This window comes from Adiantum capillus-veneris, chromosome 21 (assembly GCF_014529385.1).
Source record: "Adiantum capillus-veneris isolate H3 chromosome 21, ASM1452938v2, whole genome shotgun sequence".
Classification (NCBI taxonomy): Eukaryota; Viridiplantae; Streptophyta; class Polypodiopsida; order Polypodiales; family Pteridaceae; genus Adiantum; species Adiantum capillus-veneris.
The window spans coordinates 83,726,514-83,754,394 of record NC_140951.1 but is presented as its reverse complement, the minus strand read 5'-3'; the positions used below and the strand labels follow the sequence as shown (position 1 = coordinate 83,754,394).

At 47.5% G+C, this 27,881-nt stretch overlaps 1 protein-coding gene and 2 pseudogenes across 11 annotated transcripts in view; 2 read left to right on the top strand and 1 right to left on the bottom strand.

Moving 5' to 3' along the window:
• Positions 1-27,881, top strand: part of LOC147431258 (uncharacterized) — a 155,720-nt gene that overhangs the window by 75,166 nt on the left and 52,673 nt on the right. For 2 of the 11 annotated variants that reach the window (XM_086493868.1, XM_086493874.1), the window contains 2 exons: positions 22,847-22,884; positions 23,008-23,219. The exons of 7 other annotated variants lie outside the window; for them this stretch is intronic. In XM_086493868.1, the coding sequence (XP_086349994.1) occupies positions 23,182-23,219 (38 nt within the window). In that variant the 5' untranslated portion in view covers positions 22,847-22,884; positions 23,008-23,181. The remainder of the gene's footprint in view (positions 1-22,846; positions 22,885-23,007; positions 23,220-27,881) is intronic. 2 more of the 11 variants (XM_086493869.1, XM_086493875.1) reach the window with 1 other exon arrangement.
• On the bottom strand, positions 140-2,211 carry LOC147431260 (uncharacterized; annotated as a pseudogene).
• On the top strand, positions 16,628-19,069 carry LOC147431259 (uncharacterized; annotated as a pseudogene).

Genomic DNA, 27,881 nt, shown 5'->3' with positions numbered 1-27,881 from the left:
TCCATAAAGGATAAAAGGGTACAAAAGTAAAAGTAAACTATCCTGTGTAATGTCTGGGGGGAGGTGATACAAAGAGGGTGGGGGTGGAGCTCCAAAAACTGGGGGAGAGATGCAATCCTATATGCTGGGGTAAATACAATCATGAGATGCACCTATCTCTAACTCCATCCAGTCCCATAATCAGGGTGTAATACATGATGCATTGATGGGTAGGGTGCGGACAATCCGCGTAAGATGGCGGCTGGATCTGCAAAAGCCCGAGTACGTCGCTCCTCCAAGGATCTCCTGGATCTCTCTGGTGTAGGCGGGGTGCCCTACGTCCATGTGTGCGTGGGCGTCTGCGAGCTCGGACCTCCTCAGCTTGCTGTAGAGTCACTCCTCTCTGGGTGGTTGAAAGTGATGGTGCTGCTATGGTCCTCTGGAAAAAGTCCGTGAGCTGTGTCTGGCGCTCGTCTCTCATCCCTAGTGCTGCCTGGAGGAGGGAGTCCCGATGCTGCTGTGCCTCTATGAGGAAGCGGCCGAGCTGTCGCTGGTCTCTGGAGTCAAAGATCTGATGTAGAGTGGGCTGATCTGCAAACAAGGTCAGATATCTGCCTCTAATCTCCTCATATGCTCTACATCTGCATACGTAATGCTCCTCGCTCTCAACCTCTGCTGTGCAAAGTCTGCATATCCTCTCTGCTCTGGGGACATGTGCCGCTCTCCTTGCCTCAACCTCTAGTTGGTGTGATGATACTCAGAGCTGTTCGATGGCGACCCGTGCTCTATGTGGCATATAGACATCCATGTATCTCGGTCTCTGGATGAAACCATCTGCTACAATAGTGAGGAAGTGGTCTCTGTAGTACTGCCTCTTCGTGGGAAGAGGCTCTCTGGGTGTGATCCATGTCTCCCTGATGTATAGCTGCCAGAGATCCTGTCTGAGAACTCGATTCCTCTCGATGTGTGAGAGGCGTATGTGAGGGGAGTCGGGATCATATTGAAAAGGGGGCAGATCCGTGATGTCCAAGCCATGGGATGTAAACCACTCTATGACCTGTGAGTACCATGCCCTCGTGTCCCCCTCCTGATGCAGCTGTATCGATGCCTCAAAAGCTCTGCGGGTGAGTCTGTCTGGTGGGAGCTCTCGCATGCGCTGTATGAAACAAACTGTCTGAAAGAGAGCCTCTACTAGCATCGGTGGGTAGCTAGCTCTGCTCTGATGATATCATGTGGTACTGAGGGCTTGCTGTGGAGCAAACGGGAGATCATGATGATCTGTGGGCGCTCTATCTGTGTCCATAGGGATGCGGATAGCCCTGGAGCCCATACAGCGGCTGCATACATCATGGCAGGTGTGACTAGAGTGTCAAAAAGCCACCCCTTGGTGCGGGGCTCCTGGAAGTGGGCCTGATGGCATCTGCGCTCCAAGGTGGCCAGCGCTGCATATCCTCGTGTAAGCCGGTCTCGGGCTGCCTGTGCCATGGAAAATCTACCAGTGGTGCCAGTGAAAGTCACCCCCAGGTATACATATGAATCAACCACATCGACCTGCCCGCCTGCTGCTGTGAGTATTGCTCGGCTCCGCACTGTCCTGGAGGTGTGAAAGATCATGACCTTGGTCTTGCCAAGGTTCACTGTGAGCCCTCGATGTGTGCAGAAATCATCCAAGGCTCGTAGGTGGCTCTGTAGTCCCTCCTGTGTCTCAGAAACTAGGATGATATCATCAGCATAAAGTATAATATGTACTGGTATACCTGCCAAGTCTGATCCCGCCCCTCCTGCGCGTAGAATGTAATCTGATATCTCGTCGATGTAGAGACCAAATAGAGTCGGGGAGAGGGGACATCCTTGCTTCACACCAATAGTGCTAGCAATGGAATCCGATAGTCCACCTGGGCAGCGCACTCTACCAGAGACCTGTGCGTATAAAGAATGAATGGCCCATATCATCTCAGATGGTATTTGTAGCTCCTGAAGGCGTTGGAAGAGTCTCTCTCTAGGGATAGTGTCAAAGGCCTTGCGGAAATCCACAAAGCAGCAGTAGAGTCTCCTCTTCCGTGCTTTCGCTCCATCGATTAGGCAGCGAAGCACGAAAATGTGGTCGATAGTCGAGAAAGTGCGTCGAAAGCGTGCCTGTCTTGACGCTCGTATCCCTGATGCCTCTGCATGCGTGCTAAGCTCTGCCTCAAGAACAGCCCCATATAGTTTGGCCAGTGTGTGGCCAATCATGATAGAGAGAGAGAGAGAGAGAGAGAGAGAGAGAGAGAGAGAGAGAGAGAGAGAGAGAGAGAGACATGAAATGAAATGATATATTAACGTCTACAAAAGGCCAAAATGACCTATGAGACCAAACTGATTTACAATGGTGAGTCTAGTACCAAGTCTGGGTACAAACAAAGAAACCTACAAACTGAAAACTGAGATAGGAGTGCTACCGACTCCTATGGGTGGCTGGTAAGCTGAGCAATGGTATAATGCCACAAAGGTACAAAGTGGGGATAAGTGTCACCATGATGCAATATAGCAGTAGCATGAAGCCTATTGTGATCGACACTCTGGGTCTCGTGCTAGAATCTTGTGGATCCTCTACCGCAATCTCCGTCGGTGCTGCGTGGCTTCTCTCCTCATTCGTGGTTGTCTCGATCTCCCCAACTCTATGGCTCGATCAATGAGAATACCACTAGTGTATGTATGGGTGGGAACCGAGCTCTGTGGTGGTGGTGGCCCCTTTGCCTCTGTGGTACTCAAATTGAAGAAATGAAATGTTATATTAACGTCTTCAAAAGGCCAAAATGACCTATGAGACCAATCTGTTACAAAATGGTGAATCTAATACCATGTCTGGGTACAAAAGAACTAGAACAAAGATACTACTACTAGAATCCATCCTCATCTGCACTCTGGATGTTGAGACAGTATGGCTCGAATCCTCTGCTGTAGTCTCTGTCGATGTTGTGTAGACCCTCTCCTCATTCGTGGCCGTCTGGATCTCCGTAGCTCGAGTGCTCGGTCGACGAGAGTGCCGGTAGTGGTCGAATGAGTGTGGGCCGAGCTTTGCAGTGATGGCTGCTCCTCTGGCTGCTCCTCTGGCTGTCCCATATCTAGTGAAAAGAAATTTGCAATCTGTATCTGGGAGTCTCTCTCTCTCTCTCTCCCCCCCCCCCCCCAATAAAGTTTCTCTATCTTTGTGTAACTCAAGTAGATATAGCCCAAGACATCTCTGATGCTCATAACTCATGACCCTAGAGAAAGGACCGAAACCCTCTTTGAATAAGCAGTGGAAACGGTCCCGTATCTCATAGTACACAGTGCAATGACATGTAATGTAGCTTTGTCTCTGGCTCTAGTTGGTATAAGCAGCACATCCTGCTGTCTGCTGGTATCCCTTTGAATCTACCAGTCTCAATCTCCAGCTGATGTGAGGATGTGCGTATCTGACCAATGCCACACCGCAAACCATGAGACATATGCGTGTCCATGTAGCTGGGTCGAATCACAAGCCCATCTCCTGTGAGGTGGAGAAGATGCTCTCTATAGAAAGCCATCTTCGTGCCCAACTCCTATGGCATCTCTATCCATGTCCTCCTGGTATCCAGCTAAATCAGGTCCTGATGAATGAGTCTAGTAATCTCCCCCCGTGTAAGAGACATCGAGGGTGCCTGAAGAGAGTACTGGAAAGGGGGCAGCCTGTCCATGGTGAAGCCATGCGTCTGAAACCACGATGTCATCTGTGCATACCAGCATGAAGTGTCCCCTTGAAGAGCTAACTGTCTGGAAGACTCAAGGGCCAGTCTAGCATATCTGTCTCTAGTAGTATCCCACAAGCTGTGCACAAAGGAGACTGATCTGGTAAGCGCCTCAATCTCCATAGGAGGGGCAGCTAGCTCTGCTCGAATGATAGCGTGGGGTACGGAGGCCTTGGCTTCGATCAGTTGAGAGATCATAGACACCAAGGGCCTCTCCATACGTCTCCAACCATCCTGGCCTACAGAAGGTCCCCATATGTGCACCCCATACAACATAGCTGAGGCTACTAAAGTATCAAAGAGCCATAACTTTGTCCAAGGTTCCTGGAACTGAACCTGCGAACACATCGTCTCCAAGCCTCCCAAGGCTGCAAAAGCTCTAGTCAGTCTAGTCTCTGTTGCTCTCCCCAAAGAAAACCTCCGCCCAATGAAGACAACCCCAAGGTAAGTGTATGCATCTGTATACTCTACAATCTCTTGACCATATGTGAAAGTCGGTGCTGATCTCCTGATCCACTGGTGCGATGTTAAACACCATAACCTTGATTTTACCAAGGTTTACAGACAATCCACTATCCTCTGCAAAACTGTGTAATGCATCCAACTGTCACTGCATACCCTTTGGTGAGTCAAAGATCAATACAATATCATCATCATATAACAACAATGGGATCCACGTCCTTGCTAGGTGGGCACCTCTATAACCCTCTCTGTCAATGTAATCAGACACCTCATCAACATACATACCAAATAGAGTAGGAGACAATGGGCAACCCTGTTTCACCCCAATTGTGGAGTGAACTAAATTAGATATCCCCTCCAAAGTGCGTACATGTCCCATCACTGATCTGTATAGAGCCATAATCCCCCAAATCAACACTATGGGCACCCCCATCTCCTGCAGTCTGCACATCAGTCGAGCTCTCGGTACCATATCAAATGCTTTGCGGAAATCCACAAAGCTACACTAAATTCGTCTGCCATGTGACCTGCCCTCCTCAACGATGGCTCTGAGTGTCAGAATATGATCAAGAGTCGAGAAACCCCTCCTGAAACCGGTCTGGCCCTATGCTCGTACACCCTCACCTTCTGCCCAATTACTCAATTGTTGCTCAAAAATGGATGCATACAACCGTGCCAATGTGTGGCCAACCATAATAGTGCGGTAATTCGCAGGCTCTGGAGGATCACCTGCTTTGAAGATAGGCACAATAGTAGACAACCTCCAAGTCTCAGGTAACCCCTTACACATGGCACAAATTGGACAACACTGCAAGAACCTCTATCAAGATATCTCTAGCATGCTAAAGTGCTTTGCTACTAGACCATCATGATCATATGCCCTGCTGGTTCTCATCCTGTCAATGGCTCTCTTTATTATCTCAGTGGTAAAGAAGGTGCTGGTAGGTGGGCATGGCTCTGAAGGATCTGGAAGGGGGTCCTGTCCAGGAACCGTATATAACAATGAGGCATACTGGCCCCACACATCAGGACAAGTAATCACTGGGGGAGGTGAGTGCTTATGAAAGAATCGCCATGCCTTTCTTGAGTCTCTACTCAAGAACAATTGATACAAGTCTCACTCCATTTGGGCCAAGTAAGCTCGTTTCTTCCGTCACACAAGGCGTCGGGAAGCAATCCGAGATTTTCTGTAAGTGATGACTCCTAAAAGAAGATCCCTCTGAAGCTGGGCTCTCATCTCTCTGCACTCCTCATCATACCAACTATTTTGGGGCATGCTCCTAGAATATCGCCTTCGACCCGACTGAGTGTGTGGGTATGCCTCTGATGCTGCACCATGGAGTTACTGGTGCACTCCTCCACTGAGAGTCCAAGATCAGCTGTGCATAGACGGCTATAGATCTCCTCTGTATAAACCGAGTCAGTCTCTGGTGTAAATGTATAACGGGTATGTGACTTGCCTCCTGATGTGTCTGTGTTGTACTATACTTAAATGAAACAGACAATGTCAAAAGTGCATGATCCATTGCTACGCCCATTGGTTTGGCTCCCACTATAAAATCCTGAATACAAGGAATAAAGCTCGGCTGTGCCATAACATATTCCACTATACTGGCCCCGTGTCTGTGTGGAAAGCATGTGAAACCGTCTACTCCAAGAAATCGCTGTAAGCCATTAAGTATGGCTAACCCATGTGTAGTTGTCATCTCCATGAGGTATCTCCCATACTGTGTCTGCTCTCTATCATGTGAGCATCTGTCAAGCCCCAACTCACCCACATCCAGCTCTCTAAGCATCTCATCTGAAGTGTCGTAGAAGACTGTCTGAGAGTTGCCCGTTTGGGCATTGAAGTCCCCTAGGAGGATGATATCACCATCCCTAGAAAACTCCCATATATCATCATCTAGTATAGAGAAAGGAAACTATCCTTTGGATGCAACATATACTGATATACTGAGGGGGAAGTAACATATGGCAATGTATAGAAATCGGCTTGTATTAGCTCTCAGCCTCACCCACATGTATCTAGCATGATCATCTCTCCGTACAATATGTAGTAGTGGCTGTAACTCCTCCCTAAATAGCACTGCTACTCCTCGTGAACCTCTACTCCCATGCTCATATCTCGCGACCGTCCTGTGGGCTGTCTCCCATCTGTAACCCACCACATGTGGCATAAGCTGTCTAGGGGCCTGATGAGTCTCTGAGAAGAAAACAATGTCCCCGTCTTTGAAACTCTCCTCAAAGGCACCAACGTCCAACCTCATAGCTCCATTACAATTCCAAGTAGCCATCTTCAGTGTGGTCCCATAGGTCTCACACCGTCATGTAGAGCACCGCTCTACAGTCACCACCCGACCATCTCTGAAAAGGCCATCTTTCCCTTCTTCCTTGCCGCCCTAATCTCTTGCATCACCTCTCTCATATGTGCAAGTTGTGAGAGAGAGATCATCACCGAGGAAAATACCTGTCTTCTTGAGAGTAGGCCTCTTTCTCAAAAATTCCTTCTTCTCTTCCAAGGAGGGGAAGCGTTGTCGTGTCACTGCGCTTCCACAGTGGGAAACAGGGCCAAAACATGCAGATTGAGCCGATTTGCAAGATATGCTTAACAAGTAATTAGGTTAAGATCGGGAATTTTGTGCTTGACAATGCTAATCAACATAATTGCCTAATGTGGTTCTCTTACGAAAATCTTGATGGCCTTCCCATCGAAAAGGTCATCACTTATACTGCCTTCATTGCGGTATATACTGGCTTTGAAGGGAAGGGCTTTCTATCATTTTTATGTTTGGATCTTGATTCTTAAGGCAAGTGGCCGTACAAAGTTGATGGCATGGATCGAGAATTTTATAGCATCCTCAATCAAAGGTTGTTGGGGCGTGTGAAGCAAGGCTAAGTAGGGTTATTTTTTTTAAAGCTATTGAAAGGTATCGTTGCTCTCAGTTGCAGGCATTAGGAGCCACTATCTACGTCTAGCATGCAGTGGACTATGAGAGGATAGAAGGGCAGCACTAGCTGATTGCATGGGGGGGGAGAGGAGGGGCCTAGAGTTAGGAAGTGTGGTCGACTTGAGGCCGCTGCCTGGACCGGGGGTCAGTACTACAGAATGGAAGGGTTTTGGAGGCTGTCGGCGGCATGAAAGAAGGGGGTGTCACGATTGTAGGGCGGCAGAAAGCAACGTGGAGACCTCCCAGGTTCAAAGGCTGTTGGCTGGGGCGCAGCAAGAGTGCCAAGGTACTGCAGAGGAGCAAGGAGCCGCCAAAGAGCTTGTTTTGAAGGAGAGCAGGTGGTGGGAGGCGAGGCCGGAACCTGCAAGGAAGGCCAGTTGGTAACGTTGGCTTGGGGAGGCTAGGGTTGAAGGCGGCATGTGTACGAATTGACGTCAAGGGAATGCTACAGTAAGAAGGGCCGTAAGCAGAAGTAATTGAGGGGTGCCGAGAGGGCTGGTCAGGGTGCAAGCTGGAATGGCCATGCTTGTCACCAGAGAGGAGTCGCCAAAGAGGGGATTGCAGAAGAGAGAGGTCGCATAAGAAGGGGAAATTTACCCGTAAGCAAGGCAGGGGTTGAAAGTTGCATCCCGGGGGGGGGGGGGGGGGGGGGGTCGCTTTTGGAGGCGAGCTAGTTGCAGGAGTTTGAACGCTCGAGAGGAGCACAAGGGGCTGGCTGCGCCGTGCATCAGAGAAAGAGGAAGGCATTATAGAGGAGGTGCTACTGAGCAGAGAAAGGAAGGCCAAAGGGTGAAGCTGGCTGAGGTGCAGCGGATAGGGATGACCGCCCCGCGCCAGAGCTTGAAGAGTACATTATGGTGTGAGAAGGAGACTTAAGGGTGGGAGGATTCAAGGGTAGCGCAACAGAAAGCCAGTTGAGAGCCTTTGATTGAACCAGGCCAAGTAGAGGTGGTCGCTAATGAAGGTCAGTTCAGGGCCGAGAGGTGCCGAGCCGTTGTGAGGAGCAGCATAAAGGGGACGACAGGGATCGCCTGCTGGGGTGAAGAGCCGTAATAGGGCTGGCAATGAGAGGGGGGTTGACTGATGTGCTGCAGGCTAGAGAGCCTTACTATGAAAGAGGTTGGGGAGCAGTAAAGTGTGTTGAGAGTTTCATGAGAATTAGTCGAGGCTGCCACTGATCGACAGGTGGGAAATTGAAAGGCCAAGCATCGGAGAGAAGGGGCGGGCCTTGGTGGGTTGGAATAGAGCAACCCGTTGCAAATGTTAAAAGGGCTGAAGACAGATCGGTTTGTAGTGTTGATGAGCCTCCACCTGGTTTTGGGGCGGCCACTTGCATAAGGGGAAAGCCAAGGCAATGAGGAGACAAGCAATATGTTTAAGAAAAGGGAGCTGCCATCGACGAGCAAGGCTGGCAGGTGATAGCTTAATAAGGCCACCATAGCTTCCTCTGACTCTCATGCCTAAACTATCTTAGCTCGTCGTATATCTGCCTTATCATCTATTGTATGATCTTGATTGAAAGCCGATAGACATCGTCATAACCTCCCTTCTATTGAAGTAAATTTCATCATTACTCTCTCTCACCTTGCTGTTATTAAGAAGCTCACATAGCCATATTTGCAGTGCATCTCTCTTCTACACGTGTGCAAATCAACTCTTTGCTACTTGCTTCTCCGATTAGGCCATCTCTATCCGACACACTCTGATAGCCAGGCACCCCGTGTTTCCGACTACACGAAATACACTCCGACATTTTTGGTGAACCCGACGCGAAGCAGCTGGGGTGAGAGATTGGAGGGATGGCAAACGTAATGCAATGACTCTATGCAGATATGAAAGACAAGGAACTTTTGGATATTTTGGATGATGCACTCGAGAGATTTTGAGCCCCTTAAATTGATCCAAAACATGATGCAGATGCTCGATGAGGCTCTAGAGGGTTTTGTGCCTATTTCAGATGGCATTCCAGCAGTGATCCAAGATCAAAAAAGGGTTATAAATGTCAGAGCACCAGATGTGCTACTTTCAGATACTCGGACCTTTTCAACTAGAGGAAGTGATGCTAAACTGTTCATATGTACATCATTGATAGAGATGCTTAGCTCTATGATGCGGTCCTTTGACATAAGTGCGAAGCTTATTACTTACAAATGTATGCAATTATGTGGGCACCTAATATAGATTTTATATGGGTGGTTGACACCATTTTATCGAGGAGGTTGTCATGGTGCACCTACTTTACATCGGCTGATGTATATGCCTTGGGACCCTGGAGGATATTGGAGTGCAGATCAAGATTTTAAGGAAATGCAGTTTTTTTTTGGTAGCACGTTGTGTGGTAGTGGTTTTTTGTTTTTATGGTATGCAGGGAAATTCTTCTTTTGGGTTTTGTGGTTTTTATGGTCAGCAGCTAGCTTACAGGGCTAGCTTTCATTCGATCGCTTTGGGCAATTGAGATATCTTCACTTCTTTTGGATTGATATCAGAAGAGAGGTTTGACGACCATTCCGTGTGCAAGAGAGGCTAGAGCATACTTGAGCTTGACAGAGCTTGCAGAATCAAGCTCGATGGTTAAGTCGTGTGCACGATTAGCTGGAGCATACTTGAGTTTGGTGAGGTTCAAGATACAGGGTTTCGATCCATTGGATGTGCTGGATATGCGATGAATATGAAATTAAGATTTGATTAAGTACCATTGTCATAGATCGGAGGTTGTGCAGGTTCAGAGGGGCTGGATGTCGTGTCGCTGCGCTTCCACAGTGGGAAACAGGGCCAAAACATGCAGATCGAGCCGATTTGCAAGATATGCTTAACATGTAATTAGGTTAAGATCGGGAATGTTGTGCTTGACAATGCTAATCAACATAAGTTCCTAATGTAGTTCTCTTACGAAAATCTTGATGGCCTTCCCATCCAAAAGGTCTTCACTATAATACCTTCATAGCGGTATATACTGGCTTTGAAGGGAAGCGCTTTCTCCGTAAGCTATCATCTATGTTTGGATCTTAAGGCAAGTGGCCGTGCAACTCGAAGGATTTTGTAGCATCGGCAATCAAAGGTTGTTGGGGCGTGTGAAGCAAGGCTTAAGTATGGTTATTTTTTTTTTGAAAGCTGTTGAAAGGTATTGTTGCTCTCAGTTGCAGGCATTAGGAGCCGCTATCTACATTTACCATGCAGTGGACTACTAGAGGAGAGAAGGGCGGCACTAGCTGATTGCCGGGGGGGGGGGGGGGCTAGAGTCGGGAAAGGTGGTCGACTTGAGCCCGCTACCTGGACGGGGGGTCGGTACTACAAAATGGAAGGGTTTTGGAGGTTGTCAGTGGCATGAAAGAAGGGGGTGTCGCGATTGTAGGGCGGCAGAAAGCAACGTGGAGACCTCCCAGGCGCAGCAAGAGTGCCAAGGTACTGCAGAGGAGCAAGGAGCCGCCAAAGAGCTTGTTTTGAAGGAAAGCAGGTGGTGAGAGGTGAGGCCAGAACCTGCAAGGAAGGCGAGTTGGTAACTTTGGCTTGGGGAGGCTAGGGTTGAAGGTGGCATGGGTACGAATTGAGTCAAGTGAATGCTACACTAAGAAGGGCTGTAAGCAGAAGGGATTGAGGGGTGCCGAGAGGGCTGCTCAAGGCGCAAGCTGAAGTGGCCAGGATTACTTGCTAGAGAGGATTACTCGTCAGAGAGGAGTCGCCAAAGAGGGGATTGCAGTAGACAGAGGTCGCATAAGAAGGGGAAATTTACCCGTAGGCAAGGCAGGGGTTGAAAGTTGCATCGGGGGGGGGGGGGGGGGGGGGGGGAACTTTTGGAGGCGAGCTAGTTGCAGGAGTTTGAACGCTCGAGAGGAGCACAAGGGGCTAGCTGCGAGCCGTGCATCAGAGAAAGAGGAAGGCATTATAGAGGAGGTGCTACTGAGCAGAAAGGAAGGCCAAAGGGTGAAGCTGGCTGAGGTGCAGCAGATAGGGATGACCGCCCGGCGCCAAAGTTTGAAGAGTACATTGTGGTGTGAGAAGGAGACTTAAGGGTTGGCAGGATTCAAGGGTAGCGCAACAGAAAGCCAGTTGAGAGCCTTTGATTGAACCAAGCTGAGCAGAGGTGGTCGCTAAGGAAGGTTAGTTCAGGGCCGAGAGGTGCCGAGCCGTTGTGAGGAGCAGCATAAAGGGGACAACTTGGATCGCCTACTGGGGTGAAGAGCCGTAATAGGGCTGGCTATGAGTGGGGGGTTGGCTGAGCTGCAGGCTAGAGAGCCTTACTGTGAAAGAGGTTGGGGAGAAGTAAAGTGTGTCGAGAATTTCATGAGAATTAGTCGAGGTTTCCATTGATCGACAGGTGGGAAATTGAGAGGCCCAGCATTGGAGAGAAGGGGTCGGCTATCACAAACTGGTGACATGGCAGGTCCCCGGACAAACCTACACACAGATGCTGATGTGGCAGTCCAGTACGGACAGTTGCTGACGTTGGTGCACCCAAACACTATCGACCCAAGGAGACGCCTGAAGTAGATACATGGAAGATAGCAGGTAGGCAATACAGTACTTGTGCAGCTGCTTGATGCAAGGTATGGCTGACACTGCCGAGAAGTGTATGCCAAATGTGGATTTTAATAGACCAAAGGTGGTTTTCAACCTCAACCGTATGAGATACCTAGAAGTGTCAAAAGTTGGTTGGATGTCATCGTCAGCAAGTGCCATGATATGTACTATGTTGGGTGCTTTCACTATTTTGGACTATGTTGGGTGCTTTCACTATTTTGGCGATGTCAAAGCTCTCTGGATGCATAAAGCCCAATAGTTAGCACCATGCCAATCAGAAGTTATGATACACGGTTGCGATTTGAAGGTTGTCGGTCCTCATAGAAGTCGTGCGTTTCTTGGAGTGGTGTGCGAGATTAACTCTGACCACTTTATGCATTATCCACACTAAAGGTGAGTTTTATGAAGCGTTTTTTGGATTGGCGGCTTGTGGCGCGTGAAAGGAGGCCACTTCCAAGACCTTTTTTAAAGCTAAGCCTTAACTTGGAAGAAAAATAATGGCGTTGCATGGAAGGAAAGGTGGTGACTGCACGGGAGAACCACCAAAATCATGAAGGAAATTGGGGTCTCCATACGCGGCATGACAGTAAAGGGTGGTGGCATACTATAACCGGACTTGGTCTTGCATGGGAAACAAGGAGAGAGGGACGACATGCAGCAGCCCGTGGGGGTTCACAGCACAAAACGGCTGGCCTAGAACTACTGTAGGAGGGGAGGACCCGCTACAGAGAGCCAAGGAGTCGGGACCATCAAGGAGCTGAGGGCTGCATGTCAGTGGTAGCGCCATCAATAGGAGTACGAGGGTGTTAGAGGAAGGGGCGAGCAGCCTGCAGGTACGAGGGGCTCTCAAAGAGTTAGCAATGCGATATGCAGAGAAAGAATGCTGCCCACTGCAAAGAGTAGATGCAGCTGTACGAGGAGGAAAGGGTGTTGAGAGCAGGTGGGACCAAGACCTGCTGTGCATTGTTTCCATGAACAGGTTGGCGGCCACCAATAGAAGGTAGATAGAGTGACGTTGGTTGCTGGAGGAAAGCCATGAGCCGTGGAGGGGCATCGAATGTAGTAGGTTGTGAGCAAGGCAAAGGAGGTGAAGGTGAAGAGGAAGACTCGTAGCAGATAAAGAACGCTGGAAAGGGAAGGTCTGAGAGGCGCGACCTGTAGGTGAAAAGGCTGCTACATCTACAGAGAGGCTGGGGCGCTGGAAGCTATACGGGGACACTGTAGCAATTAGGAGTACAAGCAAGACCTCTAGGCGCAGGGACTGTAGACATCCGTGGGCAGCCATGAGCAAGCGGTTGGTGAGGTTACTCTAGAGGACCAGAAGCGGCTACAATATGGTGTTGGGGTCGCATGGGTATGAAGGCTACGAGGGCTGTAGTCCGGGATGCGGCCGGAGCATGAAAAAGAGGAGCTGGGTGTGAAAAAAGGCGCATCAAAAGCTGCAGGAGGTGGCTGTCAAAGCCAGAGACAGAGAGAGATTGGTTGATAGCACATAATCCACCGTTTCCCTTTGAGACTTTTTTTCATAATAAGCGTCACCTCTATTCTCAAATATGTCAATCTTCTCTTTCGCTCTTTTGTCTAACTGCTTGTTGGCGGAACGGGAATGGGAACGGCAACGGGATCCCCGCGGAACGGGGGAACGGCTAGGGGTCCAGAACGGGAACGTCGTGGAACGGGAGGTATAAAAAAAACCCAAATAGTGCAATTTTTAGCTCCTTGTGTTTAAATACAAGGAGTATTAGAGTGCTTTGACTCTAATACTCACAAAAAACTCGTTTTGAAGACCATTCAACCTTGCTATGACTAGATGATGAGAGAGAGAGAGAGAGAGAGAGAGAGAGAGAGAGAGAGAGAGAGAGAGAGAGAGAGAGAGAGAGAGAAATGAAATGAAATGAAATGTTATATTAACGTCTTCAAAAGGCCAAAATGACCTATGAGACCAATCAGTTACAAAATAGTGAATCTAATACCATGTCTGGGTACAAAAGAACTAGAAAAGAACTAGAAGTGGAACAAAATACCACTACTACTACTACAATCTAAAACTACGTGGGTGTAGCAGCTGATACAATAGGTACCCGGTAAACTGGATGTAACAGTGTGTGAAACAAAGATGGAAGAAATGGTGAGGATCCATCCTCATCTGCACTCTGGATGTCGAGAGAGTATGGCTCGAATCTTCTGTTGTAGTCTCCGTCGATGCTGTGTAGCTCCTCTCCTCAGTCGCGGTCGTCTGTATCTCTGTAGCTCCAATGCTCGGTCGATGAGAGTGCCAGTAGTGGTCGAATGAGTGTGGGACGAGCTCTGCAGTGGTGGCTCACCAGAGGGTATGCAGCGACAGTTGGATGCATTACACAGTTTTGCAGAGGCTAGTGGATTGTCTGTAAACCGTGGTAAAACCAAGGTCATGGTGTTTAACACCACACCGCAGTGGATCAGGAGATCGGCACCGACCTTCACGTATGGTCAAGAGATTGTGGAGTATACAGATGCATACACTTACCTTTGGATAGTCTTCACTGGGCCGAGGTTTTCTTTGGGGAGAGCAGCAGAGACTAGACTGACCAGAGCTTGTGCGGCCTTGGGAGGCTTGGAGAGGATGTGTTCGCAGGTTCAGTTCCAGGAACCTCGGACAAAGTTATGGCTCTTTGATACTTTAGTAGCCTCAGCTATGATGTATGGGGTACAGGTATGGGGACCTTCTGTAGGCCAGGATGGTTGGAGACGTATGGAGAGGCCCTTGGTATCTATGATCTCCCGATTGATTAGAGCCAAGGCCTCCGTACCTCACGCGATCATTCGAGCAGAGCTAGCTGCCTCCCCCATGGAGATTGAGGCGCTTACCAGATCAGTGTCCTTTGTGCACAGCCTATGGGATACTACTAGAGACAGATATGCTAGACTGGCCCTTGAGTCTTCCAGACAGTTAGCTCTACAGGGGGACACTTCATGCTGGTATGCACAGATGACTTCATGGTTTCAGACGCATGGCTTCACCATGGACAGGTTGCCCCCTTTCCAGTATTCTCTTCAGGCACCCTCGTTGTCTCTTACACGGGTGGAGATCACTAGACTCATTCGTCAGGACCTGATCCAGCTCGACACCAGGAGGACATGGATAGAGCCGCCTCAGGAGTTGAGCACGAAGATGGCTTTCTATAGAGAGCATCTTCTCCACCTCACAGGAGATGGGTTTGTGATTCGACCCAGCTACATGGACACACATATGTCTCATGGTTTGCGTTGTGCCATTGGTCAGATACGCACATCCTCACATCAGCTCGAGATTGAGACTGGTAGATTCAGAGGGATACCAGCAGACAGCAGGATATGCCGATTATGCCAGAGAGAGCCAGAGACAGAGTTGCACTACATATGTCATTGCACAGTGTTCTATGAGATACGGGGGCGTTTCCACTGCTTATTCAGAGAGGGTTTTGGTCCTCTATCTAGGGTCATGAGTTATGAGGATCAGAGATGTCTTGGACTATATCTACTTGAGTTACATAGGTGTAGAGACACTTTACTGGGGAGAGCTAGAGAGAGGTAGTCCCAGAGACACATTACAGATTTCTTTTCACTAGATATGGGACAGCCAGAGGAGGAGAGTGAGATGGAGAGGGAGAGATTTGAGAGAGTGGGAGGGAGAGGAAGAGAGCTTGAAGGCTTGAAGCCTTGAGCCTTGAGAGAGTGAGTCTTGAGAGGGAGAGATCTTGAGAGTGAGAGGGAGAGAGCTTGAGCCTTGAGGATTAGCTTGTGAAGAGAAAGGGGGAGGGGGGTGCATTTTATGAGTCCTTGAGGCCTTGCACACTTTCAAAAGAAGCCCAAACATTTACTTCAATTTTTTCAATTTTTGCCAAATTTGTTTGTAGCCGTTGGCCGTTCCAGGGGCATTCCGGAACGGTCCGGGGGCGTTTCGGAACGTTCCGGAACGGCCGTTCCGGTTTGCATTGGCCACCCGGAACGTCAGACATTCCGGGACGTTCCGGAACGTTCGGGAAGGGAACTGCCCCCCGGAACGCCGGAACGGGGGCGTTCCCCGGTAACTATGCTTGGCGTATATATTATGTGCAAGGGAGGGCATCGCATTTAGAAGTGATGAGCTAATAGTAAAGTTTGTGCATGCCAAAGATTTGGGAGGAGTATGAGTGTTGCTTGTTGTTGAATTGCCTATATCTGAGTATATGGTATTCTCAAGGATCAAAGGGTAAAGCTTTCATGATATGCTTTGCAAGTGAGTGTGTATAGTCTAGGTCGGTTGGGTACGAACGCGAAAAATAGTCTTTTGCACATGGGTGTCTAGGTGTGTGATCATTAGGGGATGGGGGTGCTGTGGAATCACTGGGCTATAGAGAGGCATTCAGATTGTGTGCTGGTGGTTTTTCCCATTTCCCCCTTTCCATCTTGTGGTTCCCCCACTGAGGATCAAGTGATTGCTTCCTACCCAAATGTTCGTGAATCAAGATGAAGCAGGAGTTTGGTCCGGTGTTCAAAGGAGATGAAGATACTGACGATTGGATTGCTGATTTTGAGCTATTTATCCTGATAGTACTGCGGATGCCAGGTGATGAAGCAAAGCTTTGGACTCTACCTTTGGTGCTGGGAGGTAAAGCAAAAGCTTGGTTCGATGGCTTAGAATATGTACACAAGCAGAATTGGATCGGATTTCCGGAGCATTTTCTACAAAGGTATCGAAAGGTGGTGTCTGCCTCGGAAGTAGATGCAAAGATCAAAGGCTTGCAGCAGGACGTAAGTGCAAATTTCAATGCCTTTGTTGATAAATTTGAAGCTTATTGGGGGGATTTTGCGGCTGCTACCCAAGCAACCAATGTGGGATACTTTAAGCTGGAAAGGTTTCTATCTTGCTTGCATCCCTATGTTTGTGAGAGAGTGGACTATGAAGATCCAAGCACTTATGACGAAGCTGTGAGAGTCGCCAGAGCAAAGAGTCGAAAGATGAAGAAGAAGATGGAGGCAGGATTGTTGCAGTCTATACATGTGGCAGCCTATGGACCTAGGCCTAAACATATTGATGAGCATCAAGAGGTAAAAGCCATGTCTTTTATTGATATGAATGTGATCAAAGTACGTGAAGCTGATGCCAGGCTAGAAGAGGTAGAACAAGTACGAGTAAAGGCTCAAAAGGTGCAGAGAGGCATATTCAGAGTGCCACCCAGCTTGCTTGCTCAAGAGGATAAGGTGATAAAAGACTTCAAAGAAGAAGTGTTGGCTCCAAAACCAGCAACAAGGAAGGTAGCAGTGGTCCAAGAATTGGCAAGTTCAAAAGAGAAGTCCGACAGCTCTCATAGCTCCAGCAGCAGTTTGGACACAGATGCTACATGGGAGACAGAATCCCTGTCTTCTAGGTATGAAACTTATGATGTTTTTCATGAAGTTGAGAGAGATGTATACAAGTTGCCTGTCAGCCAGCTGAAGGTCGAGGAGAAGCATAGTGCAAGTGTGGAGATGCCTTGTGTGAACCGGCCAGTTGAGCAGCCTTCTCTTGTGTCTCGTGATGGTGAGTCCCTATTGAAGGAAGTGGTATGGTTTGATTGTGCATCCGACTTGATTGAAGAGCAGGTTTTTGAGGAGCGAGAAACAGAAGCAAAGGTATGTCAAGTTGATTTGTCTATGCAGGGGGTGGGGCAACCTTGCCTTGATAAACATGTAGAGGTGCACAATGTAGTTTCAGAGTTTGTGTGTAGCCGTGGAGAGTTAGCTCTGGCAGATGACTCTATGGAAACTGATACAGGTGCAACCTATAAGCGTGAGGCTCCATGCAAAGCGGAAGGTGCCACCAACCTTGCAGGTGATGAGGTATTTGAACAGGTTGATGCTCTAGCAGGTCATATTCCTGAGTATGAAAAGGTTGCCTTGGAGCCATTTACACAGGGTTTGGATACAGGTTTGCAAAGGGATCAGGTTTGCTTGGCTATGCAACACGTGAAGGCAAATTGCAGGGTTTTGCTACTTTATGTGGTGCTATGGATACATGTGTTATTGGAGGTTGCTTTATAGGTATCTTTATATGAGTTGCAAGGCTTTTTTGGAGTGGACTATACTATGGAGAGTTCTGTAACAGATGGCATGATAGCGGCTTGTGGTACCGGTGCTTCAAGTGTTCGAAAGTATGCTTATGGTTGGCAGGAAGGATTATGGATGCAGGGTGACAAAGCTCCATGCTATGAAGAGCTGGAAGGGTGGCGTGTCTATTTGCCTACAAGTGCAAAGGAAGGCTTGATATGCATGCTTTAGAGATGGATGGCCACGGCCAATATTTTGTTTTTGATCCAGGTGGACTCTACACCATGCTTGGGGGAGCCTCGAGCTTTCCATTCGATCCTGGCAGATGATGCAGCAAATGCTTTTCTCTCTATTTCTATTCTATTTATATAGCTATTATATCATTTTTCTTATCCAGTCTATGTAGCTATTTTATATCATTCTCTCTATACAGTCCTTTTTTACCTAAATAATGCTATGGTTGAGCATGAATGCTCATGGAGGGGTTGAGCAATGATGGTGCACCCAAACACTATCGACCCAAGGAGATGCCTGAAGTAGATACATGGAAGATAGCAGGTAGGCAATACAGTACTTGTGCAGCTGCTTGATGCAAGGTATGGCTGACATTGCCGAGTAGTGTATGCCAAATGTGGATTTTAACACATCAAAGGTGGTTTTCAACCTCAATCGATTGAGATACCTAGAAGTGTCAAAAGTTGGTTGGATGTCATCGTCAGCAAGTGCCATGATATGTACTATGTTGGGTGCTTTCACTATTTTGGTGATGTCAAAGCTCTCTGGATGCATAAAGCCCAATAGTTAGCACCATGCCAATCGGATGTTATGAAAGACGGTTGCGGTTTGAAGGTTCTCGGTCCTCATAGCAGTCGTGCGTTTCCTGGAGCGGTGTGCGAGATTAACTCTGACCACTTTATGCATTATCCACGCTAAAGGTGAGTTTTATGAAGCGTTGTTTGGATTGGCGGCTTGTGGCGCGTGAAAGGAGGCCACTTCCAAGACCTTTTTTAAAGCTAAGCCTTAACTTGGAAGAAAAATAACGGCGTTGCATGGAAGGAAAGGTGGTGACTGCACGGGAGAACCACCAAAATCATGAAGGAAATTGGGGTCGCCATACGTGGCATGACAGTAAAGGGTGGTGGCATACTATAACCGGACTTGGTCTTGCATGGGAAACAAGGAGAGAGGGACGACATGCAGCAGCCCGTGGGGGCTCACAGCACAAAACGGCTGGCCTAGAACTACTGTAGGAGGGGAGGACCCGCTACAGAGAGCCAAGGATTCGGGACCATCAAGGAGCTGAGGGCTGCATGGCAGTGGTAGCGCCATCAGTAGGAGTACGAGGGTGGCAGAGGAAGGGACGAGCAGCTACAGGTTCGAGGGGCTCTCAAAGAGTTAGCAATGCGATATGCAGAGAAAGAATGCCGCCCACTGCAAAGAGTAGATGCAGCTGTACGAGGAGGAAAGGGTGTTGAGAGAAGGCGGCGGGACCAAGACCTGCTGTGCATTGTTTCCATGAACAGGTTGGCGGCCACCAATAGAAGGTAGATAGAGTGACGTTGGTTGCTGGAGGAAAGCCATGAGCCGTCGAGGGGCATCGAATGTAGTAGGTTGTGAGCAAGGCAAAGGAGGTGAAGGTGAAGAGGAAGACTCGTAGCAGATAAAGAGCGCTGCAAAGGGAAGGTCCGAGAGCGGCACAAGAGGAGGCGTCGCAGGGCACAAGGAGGGGGTCGCGACCTGTAGGTGAAAAGGCTGCTGCAGCTACAGAGAGCCTAGGGCGCTGGAAGCTATACGGGGACACTATAGCAATTAGGAGTACAAGCAAGACCTCTAGGCGAAGGGACTGTAGACATCCGTGGGCAGCCATGAGCAAGCGGTTTGTGAGGTTACTTTAGAGGACCACAAGCGGCTACAATATGGTGTTGGGGTCGCATGGGTATGAAGGCTACGAGGGCTGTAGTCCCGGAAGCGGCCGGAGCATGAAAAAGAGGAGCCGGGTGTGAAAAAAGGCGCATCAAAAGCTGCAAGAGGTGGCTGTCAAAGCCAGGCACGGAGAGATATTGCTTGATAGCACTTTATCCACCGGTTCCCTTTAAGGCTTTTTTTCATAATAACCATCACCTCTATTCTCAAATATGTTAATCTTCTCTCTCGCTCTTTTGTCTAACTGATTGTTGGCGTATATATTATGTGCAAGGGAGGGCATCGCATTTAAAAGTGATTCGAACTAATAGTAAAGTTTGTGCATGCCAAAGATTTGGGAGCAGTATGAGTGTTGCTTGTTGTTGAATTGCCTATATGGTATTCTCAAGGATCAAAGGGTAAAGCTTTCGTGATATGCTTTGCAAGTGAGTGTGTATAGTCTGGGTTGGTTTGGTACGAACGCGAAAAAGTCTTTTACACATGGGTGTCTAATTGTGTGATCATTAGGGGATGGGGTGTTGTGGAATCACTGGGCTATATAGAGGCATTCAGATTGTGTGCTGGTGGTTTTTTCATTTCCCCCTTTCCAACGTGGATCCCTAGAAATCACGTTGACATGTTGACGTGGCAGTCTGTATGGTGCTGTCAAGGCACGGTCGGAAATTGCGCTGGCTGCTGTACGGATTTCCGCAAATGATGGTGATGCTTTTTGGGAAGATTTTGCTTTTGGGCTCATTGCTTTATTTTAAAAGGTTTTAAAGTTTGAATGCTTTTGAGTTTAACTGCTTTTGGGGCTCTGCTTTTGGTATCTCTTGTAAGAATAAAAGAGCCCTAAGGGCCTCACTCTTCAGGGCGTCTGGACGCCCAGACGCAGAGTCTGAGAGCAGAGGAACCTGCGGGTGTTGTACTTTGCTCAAAGATTAAAAGAAAAGAAATACCGAAAGGGGTGCCAGTCTTTGGAGCCAATCTCTCTTGGCACGGAACTACGCCAGGCCGTGTCGACCAAAATTGAACTGTGATTTTAAAGTTGTGAAGTATTTAAAGCGATTCTCTCTCGTGTCGCGACAGAATCTAGACTTGGGGTGTCCAAATCTGTTGCAGTGGTATTAGAGCGCGGCCGATGTCTCTTCTACCGGAAAATCCGATCCTTTTCTCGCGACACTTATGGATTCTAACGGAGATCAGTTGACTTCTTCTGCATCTGGGGATGCGGGAGGAGATCACGGAGAAGATTCTCATGAGCAATCAGAGGAAGAGTACGGCCCACCTCGGCCTACTTAGGCAGAGATTGAAGAGACGGAACGTGGAAAATTTGTTGACGATGAGACAAAGATGATGGTTAACATTGCGAAGGATCGAAAATTTGCAAAATTTTTGACTCAGCAATCGTTTGACGAAGTGCACACCCAGTGGCAGAAAGCCACAGAGCCACCATCAAACCGGCACTCAAGAAACCTCCTGCTCCGAGGATGTTTTACATAGCAAGAATTGGAAGAGGTGGTTGGTACACGGATCGGTCAGCTTTTGGACGTGAACAATAAAGCCAAAAGGCATCACAAAAAGAAGCAGCAGCGTGTAGGATTTGAAGGACTACCCGGTTCTTTTTCTTCTTCTTCTGACAGTTCTTCTAGCTCTTCTGATTCGAGCGAAGAAGACAGTAAAGGGAAAAAGGGAAGCAAAAAGCAAAGCTTGAGAAAGTGCAAGAAAAAGGCAAAGAAGACTAAATCTTGCCCAGTTTCTGACAATTCTATTGAGGACTCATCCTCCGACAGTTCGGACTCTGACGATCATCGGATTTATGTCAAAAGAAAGCATTTTTACAGAGCCAATCAATATGATTTCCTCGACAACAAGGGCAAAAAGTCCAAAAAATTCAAGGAGGGAGGGTAGGCAGTAAAGTTTAAGCACTTTTCAGGGTTTCAAGATGCTCCCAAGACTTTAGCCTTTATCCAAAAGTTTGACATAGCTTTCTCTGGAGGCCGCTATATAGAGCACTCTAAGATCATACGGGCGACATCTTTTTTGAAAGGCAATGCATGGACATGGTGGTCCACTCTGTTGTTAAGGAAACAAGCTCCGACAAACTGGGTGAAATTTAAGAAACTGTTTATTTCTTCATGGCTCAGACAAGAATATGAACGAGACGTGATCACGGACTGGAACCATGTTCGGATGGTCAAGACAGAATCATTGGATTCTTACTATGAAAAATTTTGGAAAATTTTTCTACCTGTTTTATCCTTTAAGAAGATCAGTTTCAGGGAGCAGATTGAACGATTTAGTCGTGGGCTTCCCAAAGAAATTCAAGACTACTGTCTCGAACAGAAGTCCGAGTCTATACAACAGTTGATGGGACATGCGAAGCGCGAATTTGCTATATATTTGGGTAAATTGACTTACCCATCAGATGAACCTTCAACAAGTCATAACAGAAACAATTGACGAAGAGATAGACGACCTTCACTGACAGAAGATCAAAGAGATGAATATTTCAAAGCAGGGAAGTGTTTTGAATGTGGAGAACAAGGACATATCGCTACAAAGTGTCCCAAAAGAACACAAGAATCAGAATGACTGGCACATTGACCGAACTGCAGAAAGAGGCGATACTCATTCCAGAATAGGTTTTTGAATTAGCATTATTTGGCTTTATGGATTTATGAAACAGGACTTTTGGAAGACGATTTTGAATTTCGAATAAAACTGTTGTTTTCTGAAAGAGCGTGATTATTAATCATGAATCACGATTGATTCAATGGAATGAATGACTAGACCACTCTTTTCAGTATGAACTTAGTGATGGATTGAGATTCCCGAAAAAGATTTCTCGCACACGATAATGTTTGAGGTGACAGGTTCTCGCACACGACAGGGCTCGAGGTGAAAGATTCTCGCACATGACAGTGCTTGAAGCGAATGACTACTTGCACACGACAATGCTTGAGTCGGAAAAAAAAAATAAAAAAAAATAAAAAATCTCTATAGACATGATCGCAATATGGAATTAGTTAACCCGACATCAATGAGGTCCAGAATGGATCTAGATGTGGTTACTAAATATGTTGCTGGCAATCATTGTGTGACATTTGGAATGATTTTTGAATGTGATTTGTCATGTGATGTCCTGTGATGTAATGTGACTGTCGTCTTTGTACATGTGCTAGATATGTCATGTCTAGTGTGTCGGTACTAATAGTCAGGGTCTACTAAGACAGTTTATGGCCTCTGACTGTTTTGCAGGCATAATCGAGGATGATTACAGTTCTTTCAAGAGAGGGGTATGTCATGTGCAATATTGTGATTGTCGTCTTTGTACATGTGCTAGATGTGTCGTTTCTAGTGCGTCGGTAGTAACAGTCAGTGTCTACTAAGACAGTTTATTGCCTCTGATTGTTTTGCAGGCATAATCGAGGACGATTACAGTTCTTTCAAGAGAGGGGTATGTCACAAAGTGGTGACGTGGCAGGTCCCCGAACATACGCACACACAGATGTTGACATGGCAATCCAGCACGGATAGTTGTTGACGTGGATCCCCGGAAATCACACTGACATGTTGACGTCGCAGTCTGTACGATGCTGACGTGGCAGGGTCGAAAATTGTGCCGGCTGCTGTATGGATTTCCGCAAATCACGCTGATGCTTTTTGGGAAGATTTTGGGATTAGTTTGCTTTTGGGTTCATTGCTTTATTTTAAAAGCTTTTGAGTTTAACTGCTTTTGGGGCTCGGCTTTTGGCATCCCTTCTAAGAATAAAAGAGCCCTAAGGGCCTCACTCTTCAGGGCATTTGGACGCAGAGTTTGAGAGCAGAGGACCTTGTGAGAGTTGTACTTTGTTGAAAGATCAATAGAAAAGAAAGACCGAAAGGGACGCCAGTCTTTGGGGCCAATCTCTCTTGGCACGGCACTACGCCGGGCCGTGTCGACCAAAATTGAACTGTGATTTTAAAGCTACGAAGTATTTCAAGTGATTGTGTCTTGTGTCGCGACAGAATCTAGACTTGGGGTGTCCAAGTCTGTTACACGGGCCTTGGTTGGGTTGGAATAGAGCAACCCGTTGCAAATGTTAAAAGGGTTGAAGATAGATTGATTTCCAGTGTTGATGAGCCTCCACCTGGTTTTGGGGCGGCCACTTGCATAACGGGAAAGCCAAGGCACTGAATAGGTTGAAGAAAAGGGAGCCGCCATCGACGAGCAAGGCTGACAGGTGATAACTTATCAAGGCCACCATAGCTTCTTTTGACTCTCGTGCCTAAACTATCTTAGCTCGTTGTATATCTGCCTTATCATCTATTGTACGATCTTGATTGAAAGCCAATAGACATCGTCATAACCTCCCTACTATTGAAGTAAATTTTATCATTACTCTCTCTCGTCTTGTTGTTATTAAAAAGCTCACATAGCCATATTTGCAGTGCATCTCTCTTCTACACGTGTGCAAATCAACTCTTTGCTACTTGCTTCTCCAATTACGCCATCTCTACTAGACACACTCTCATAGCTAGGCACCCCGTGTGTCCCTGCTACACGAAATACACTCCGACAGCGTAGTATGAGAGCTCTTCCTTTTGAAGATTCTCCCGGGCCATCACTCTTCTTGCCCACTCTCCATGCCTTTGTGTGTGAAGGCTTGTCCACCCCCATCATGGATGTGAGGTTTGTGACCTCTTTTTCCACATTGTTTGTCCTTGAGGCCGGTTACCCTCACATGTAGAGCCCGCATCCTCCTTCTTTGTTCCTCTTTGAGGGTCATGTTAATAAGAGTGGGTGTACAAGGAGCTTCTTTGCCTTTCCCTTTCTTAGCAACCTCAATTTATTTTTCGGCCTCCTCTACTTTCTTTTGTGTTGCGAAGATGACCGCGCCCCATGACTTCTTCTTCTCACCTTCCTTGATAACCCATATTTCTTCTCTCATGGTATTCAATTCTTCCATCATGGATGGTTGAATTTCACCTTCTTTGAGCTGCCCACTTTTTCCTTGTAGATTTCGGATGATGGAATCTTGGATGACCACTTTCTCCTCGAGCAAAGCGATCCTCCTACACATGCTATCTCTTTCTTCGGTCCATCTTTGAAGAATAGTGCTCCTCTCCTTCTCCACTCTTCCACTTCGTTTCTCCATTCTCTCATTTCCTTCTCTATTGCCGACATCATCTTCCTTGTCCGCATGATAAAGGCTTTGTGGGTGGCCTGTAAGGGATGCGTCTTTTTACACGTGGGGGAAGCCGTTGGCACTTCTCTGATGCTTCCCATGAGAGAGAGAGAGAGAGATTTGATTTGATTTGATTTGGTATTAACGTCCGCGGGGGGCCAAAAATGACCCATGGGACCTCAAAGTGATACATAGTCTCCCCTCACGGGGGTGTATGGTGTGGTGTGTGTGTGTGTGTTATTCTCTTTTTGTGTTCCTATGAGTGTCTTTTGGTGCTGAAGTATGCGGGTGAGGTATGTGCCGAGAGCTGTAGGGGAGGGGTCTGTCTTGGATAATAGGTCCGTAAAGGTAGAGCAACCGCTTAGAAGTGGTTGAAAGTTAGCCCGGATGTGAGCGTATGCTGGGCATTCCAATGTCACGTGTGCTTCATCTTCGGGAGCTTGCATTGTACATGATGTGCATATCCGTTTAGAAGCATCGATTTTCAGCCAGCCCTCTGTTTCTATTTTGAGCATATGTGACCTTGTGCGCATCAAAGAGATGGCTCTTCGTGCCATGTGGGGCATGGGTGTTCGTATGTGGGCCTGAGCTTCCATTGGGTTTGTGCTATAGCCTTCCCAATACTTTGTGTTGACATGCTTGCAATAGTATTCAAATTTCGAGCGGTGTTGCGTTGTCTTCCACCGGGTGTGGAGGCTATTTAGTAATGCAATTTCAAAATTCAGCATGTGTTCTCCCTCCTTGCCCTCCTCAATAAGCATGTCCACATATGCCTCTACATTCCATTTAGCGAACCATTTCTTAATGTCTTGTATGAGGCTTGATGACAAAAATTTGCTTTTTTTTTGTCTTTTGCGGCGCACATCCCGTTTCCCATGCAATGCGGGGGATTCGAGTAGTAGGCATCTCTTTGACCTTCATGATATACGTGTACATTTTTTGCAATGCTTTCATTTCTAGTGGTCTCTTGCCCGTCTCCAAGAGTAGCACGGAGTATGGTGTCGTCTTTTTGACCCCCATGTGTCGACATAGAAATTTTTTCTGAATTTTTTCAATTTCATTTCATGTGTGGGCTGAAATGCTTGCTCCCCATATTTCCACTCCGTAGAGGATGGCTTGCACTACGCATGTCTCAAAAATGGTCGCTTTTATCTCCCATCTTTTTATGCTCCTTTGTGTGCACATGTTTTCAAATTGATAGTACTTGGCATGGCCGATGTCAATTCTATTATGAGAGAGAGAGAGAGAGAGAGAGAGAGAGAGAGAGAGAGAGAGAGAGAGAGACTCTAAAACAACAAAAAAAGACAAAAACCCTAAAAATAGCATGAAACACTTGTGAAACCTTAAAAAATAGCAAAACACAGATTTGAAACCCTAAAAAACAGCAAAAAAACAATTTTGAAACTCTAAAAAAACAGTGACGAAACCCTAAAAACAGCCAAAAAGCAATTTTGAAACCCTAAAAACACCAAAGAAGTGACGAAACCCGAAAAACAGTGAGACCCATGAGTGTGTGAGAGAGAGAGAGAGAGAGAGAGAGAGAGAGTAGCGAGTTGCATGATGCAAAAATTTACTTGAAGCATCAATTTGGATGAAGAGAATGTTTTGTTGATATTCATACCCAATGCGGTGTATGTATGCAAGCTCAAAATGTTCTTGAGGAGCTTCTTGATGAGGGAAAATTGCCATGGGTGCTGGAAATGTCAATTTTTGGGTCTTTTTGGAGTGACGAGTTGATGTTTAAATGGTGGGTTTTCATGACTGGAAGAGGGAAGGTTTTGGGGCTGCCATAGGCGGGATTATCCAACATGAGGAGTAAGGGAGTGTGGAAGGAATATATGTAGAAGCGGGTGCATAACTCTCCCTTGTGAGGCTTGTGGATTGTTGCCTCTTGGTTTGTTTGGGGCCTCCCCCATGGGGCTTAGGGCTGCCCTTGGTGCCTCCTTGGAGGATGCTCTCATGCAGTGTATGTTGTGAAGTCATAGTATCGTGAGTCGTGATGGTATATGATGTTCTTGCACGAGTGGACGGATGAGGCCATGGATAACTATAAAACAAACTTATTTGCTATTTTGGGTGGCGATGACTTGGAGAGGAGGCCAAGGGACAAAATCAGAAGAAAAAGATAGAGAAAAGAGCAACATTTCAAGCAATTACTACATTCTTCTTGTACCTATTTCTACCAATATAATCTAGTTGGGTCTTGTCTACTTGTACATCTCTTCTTTGTCTCTCTCACAAGTCTTACAGCCAAGAGGGATAGTGCCTTCTTGGCTCCTTCTCGACAATTTTCTGTTCGACATCTTTTGGTGAACCCGATGTGAAGACGACCGGGGTGAGAGGTCTTGATAATGGTGAACCAAGCAAAAATGATGTGGATTATGAAGGGATATTAGATACCAGTTGGATGTGTGACACCCCATGAGGATATTGTGAGTGTTGCGAGTCATAGATGAAGCTTCAAGGGTTTCAGGGTGGATGATCCTGGCTTTTCAACAACTAGTGGCTCTAGTTTTTTGTGAGCAAGTCCAAGAGTTTGCAAGGGAATATGATGCCAATTGAGATGCTTTTGGAGAAGGTGTTAAACAAGAAAACTTGGATTATATGGATAGGCGACGGAGCGGATTGCTTCTAAAGAGATAGATGACCTACCGAATGAAGGAATCAGGAACTGATGCATGAACCAAGTTATGCAAGTGTTCACAATGAGGAATGGAGAGCCCGGTTCACAACGCTCGCTTCTGCTGCTCGCCCCCCCCCCCCGTTGCGCCCCCCCCCCCCGTGCTGCCTCCCATCTCCGCTTGCCCTTGCGCGCATGTGCCCTGCCCAGCCCAGCCCAGCCCGCCTGCCTGTGCGCATCAGCCCAACCTGCCTCGCCTGCCCTTGCGCGCAGCAGCCCGCTGCCCTCACCTCGCGCTGCCCCCCAGCCCGTCTGCTGCCCCCTTCTCGCGCCGCCATCCCCCCCCCCGCCCGCTGCCCCTTGCATTTTCGCTCATTGCCTTATCCCTCCCCCTCCCCCGTCTTCGTCATTCCCGAAGGTTCTTGCACTTGGATTTGCAACACTGTTTCTTCGGACAGTGCTCGGCATGCTCGGCTGCAGAGTCTCTTCACCGTCCGCTTCTTCG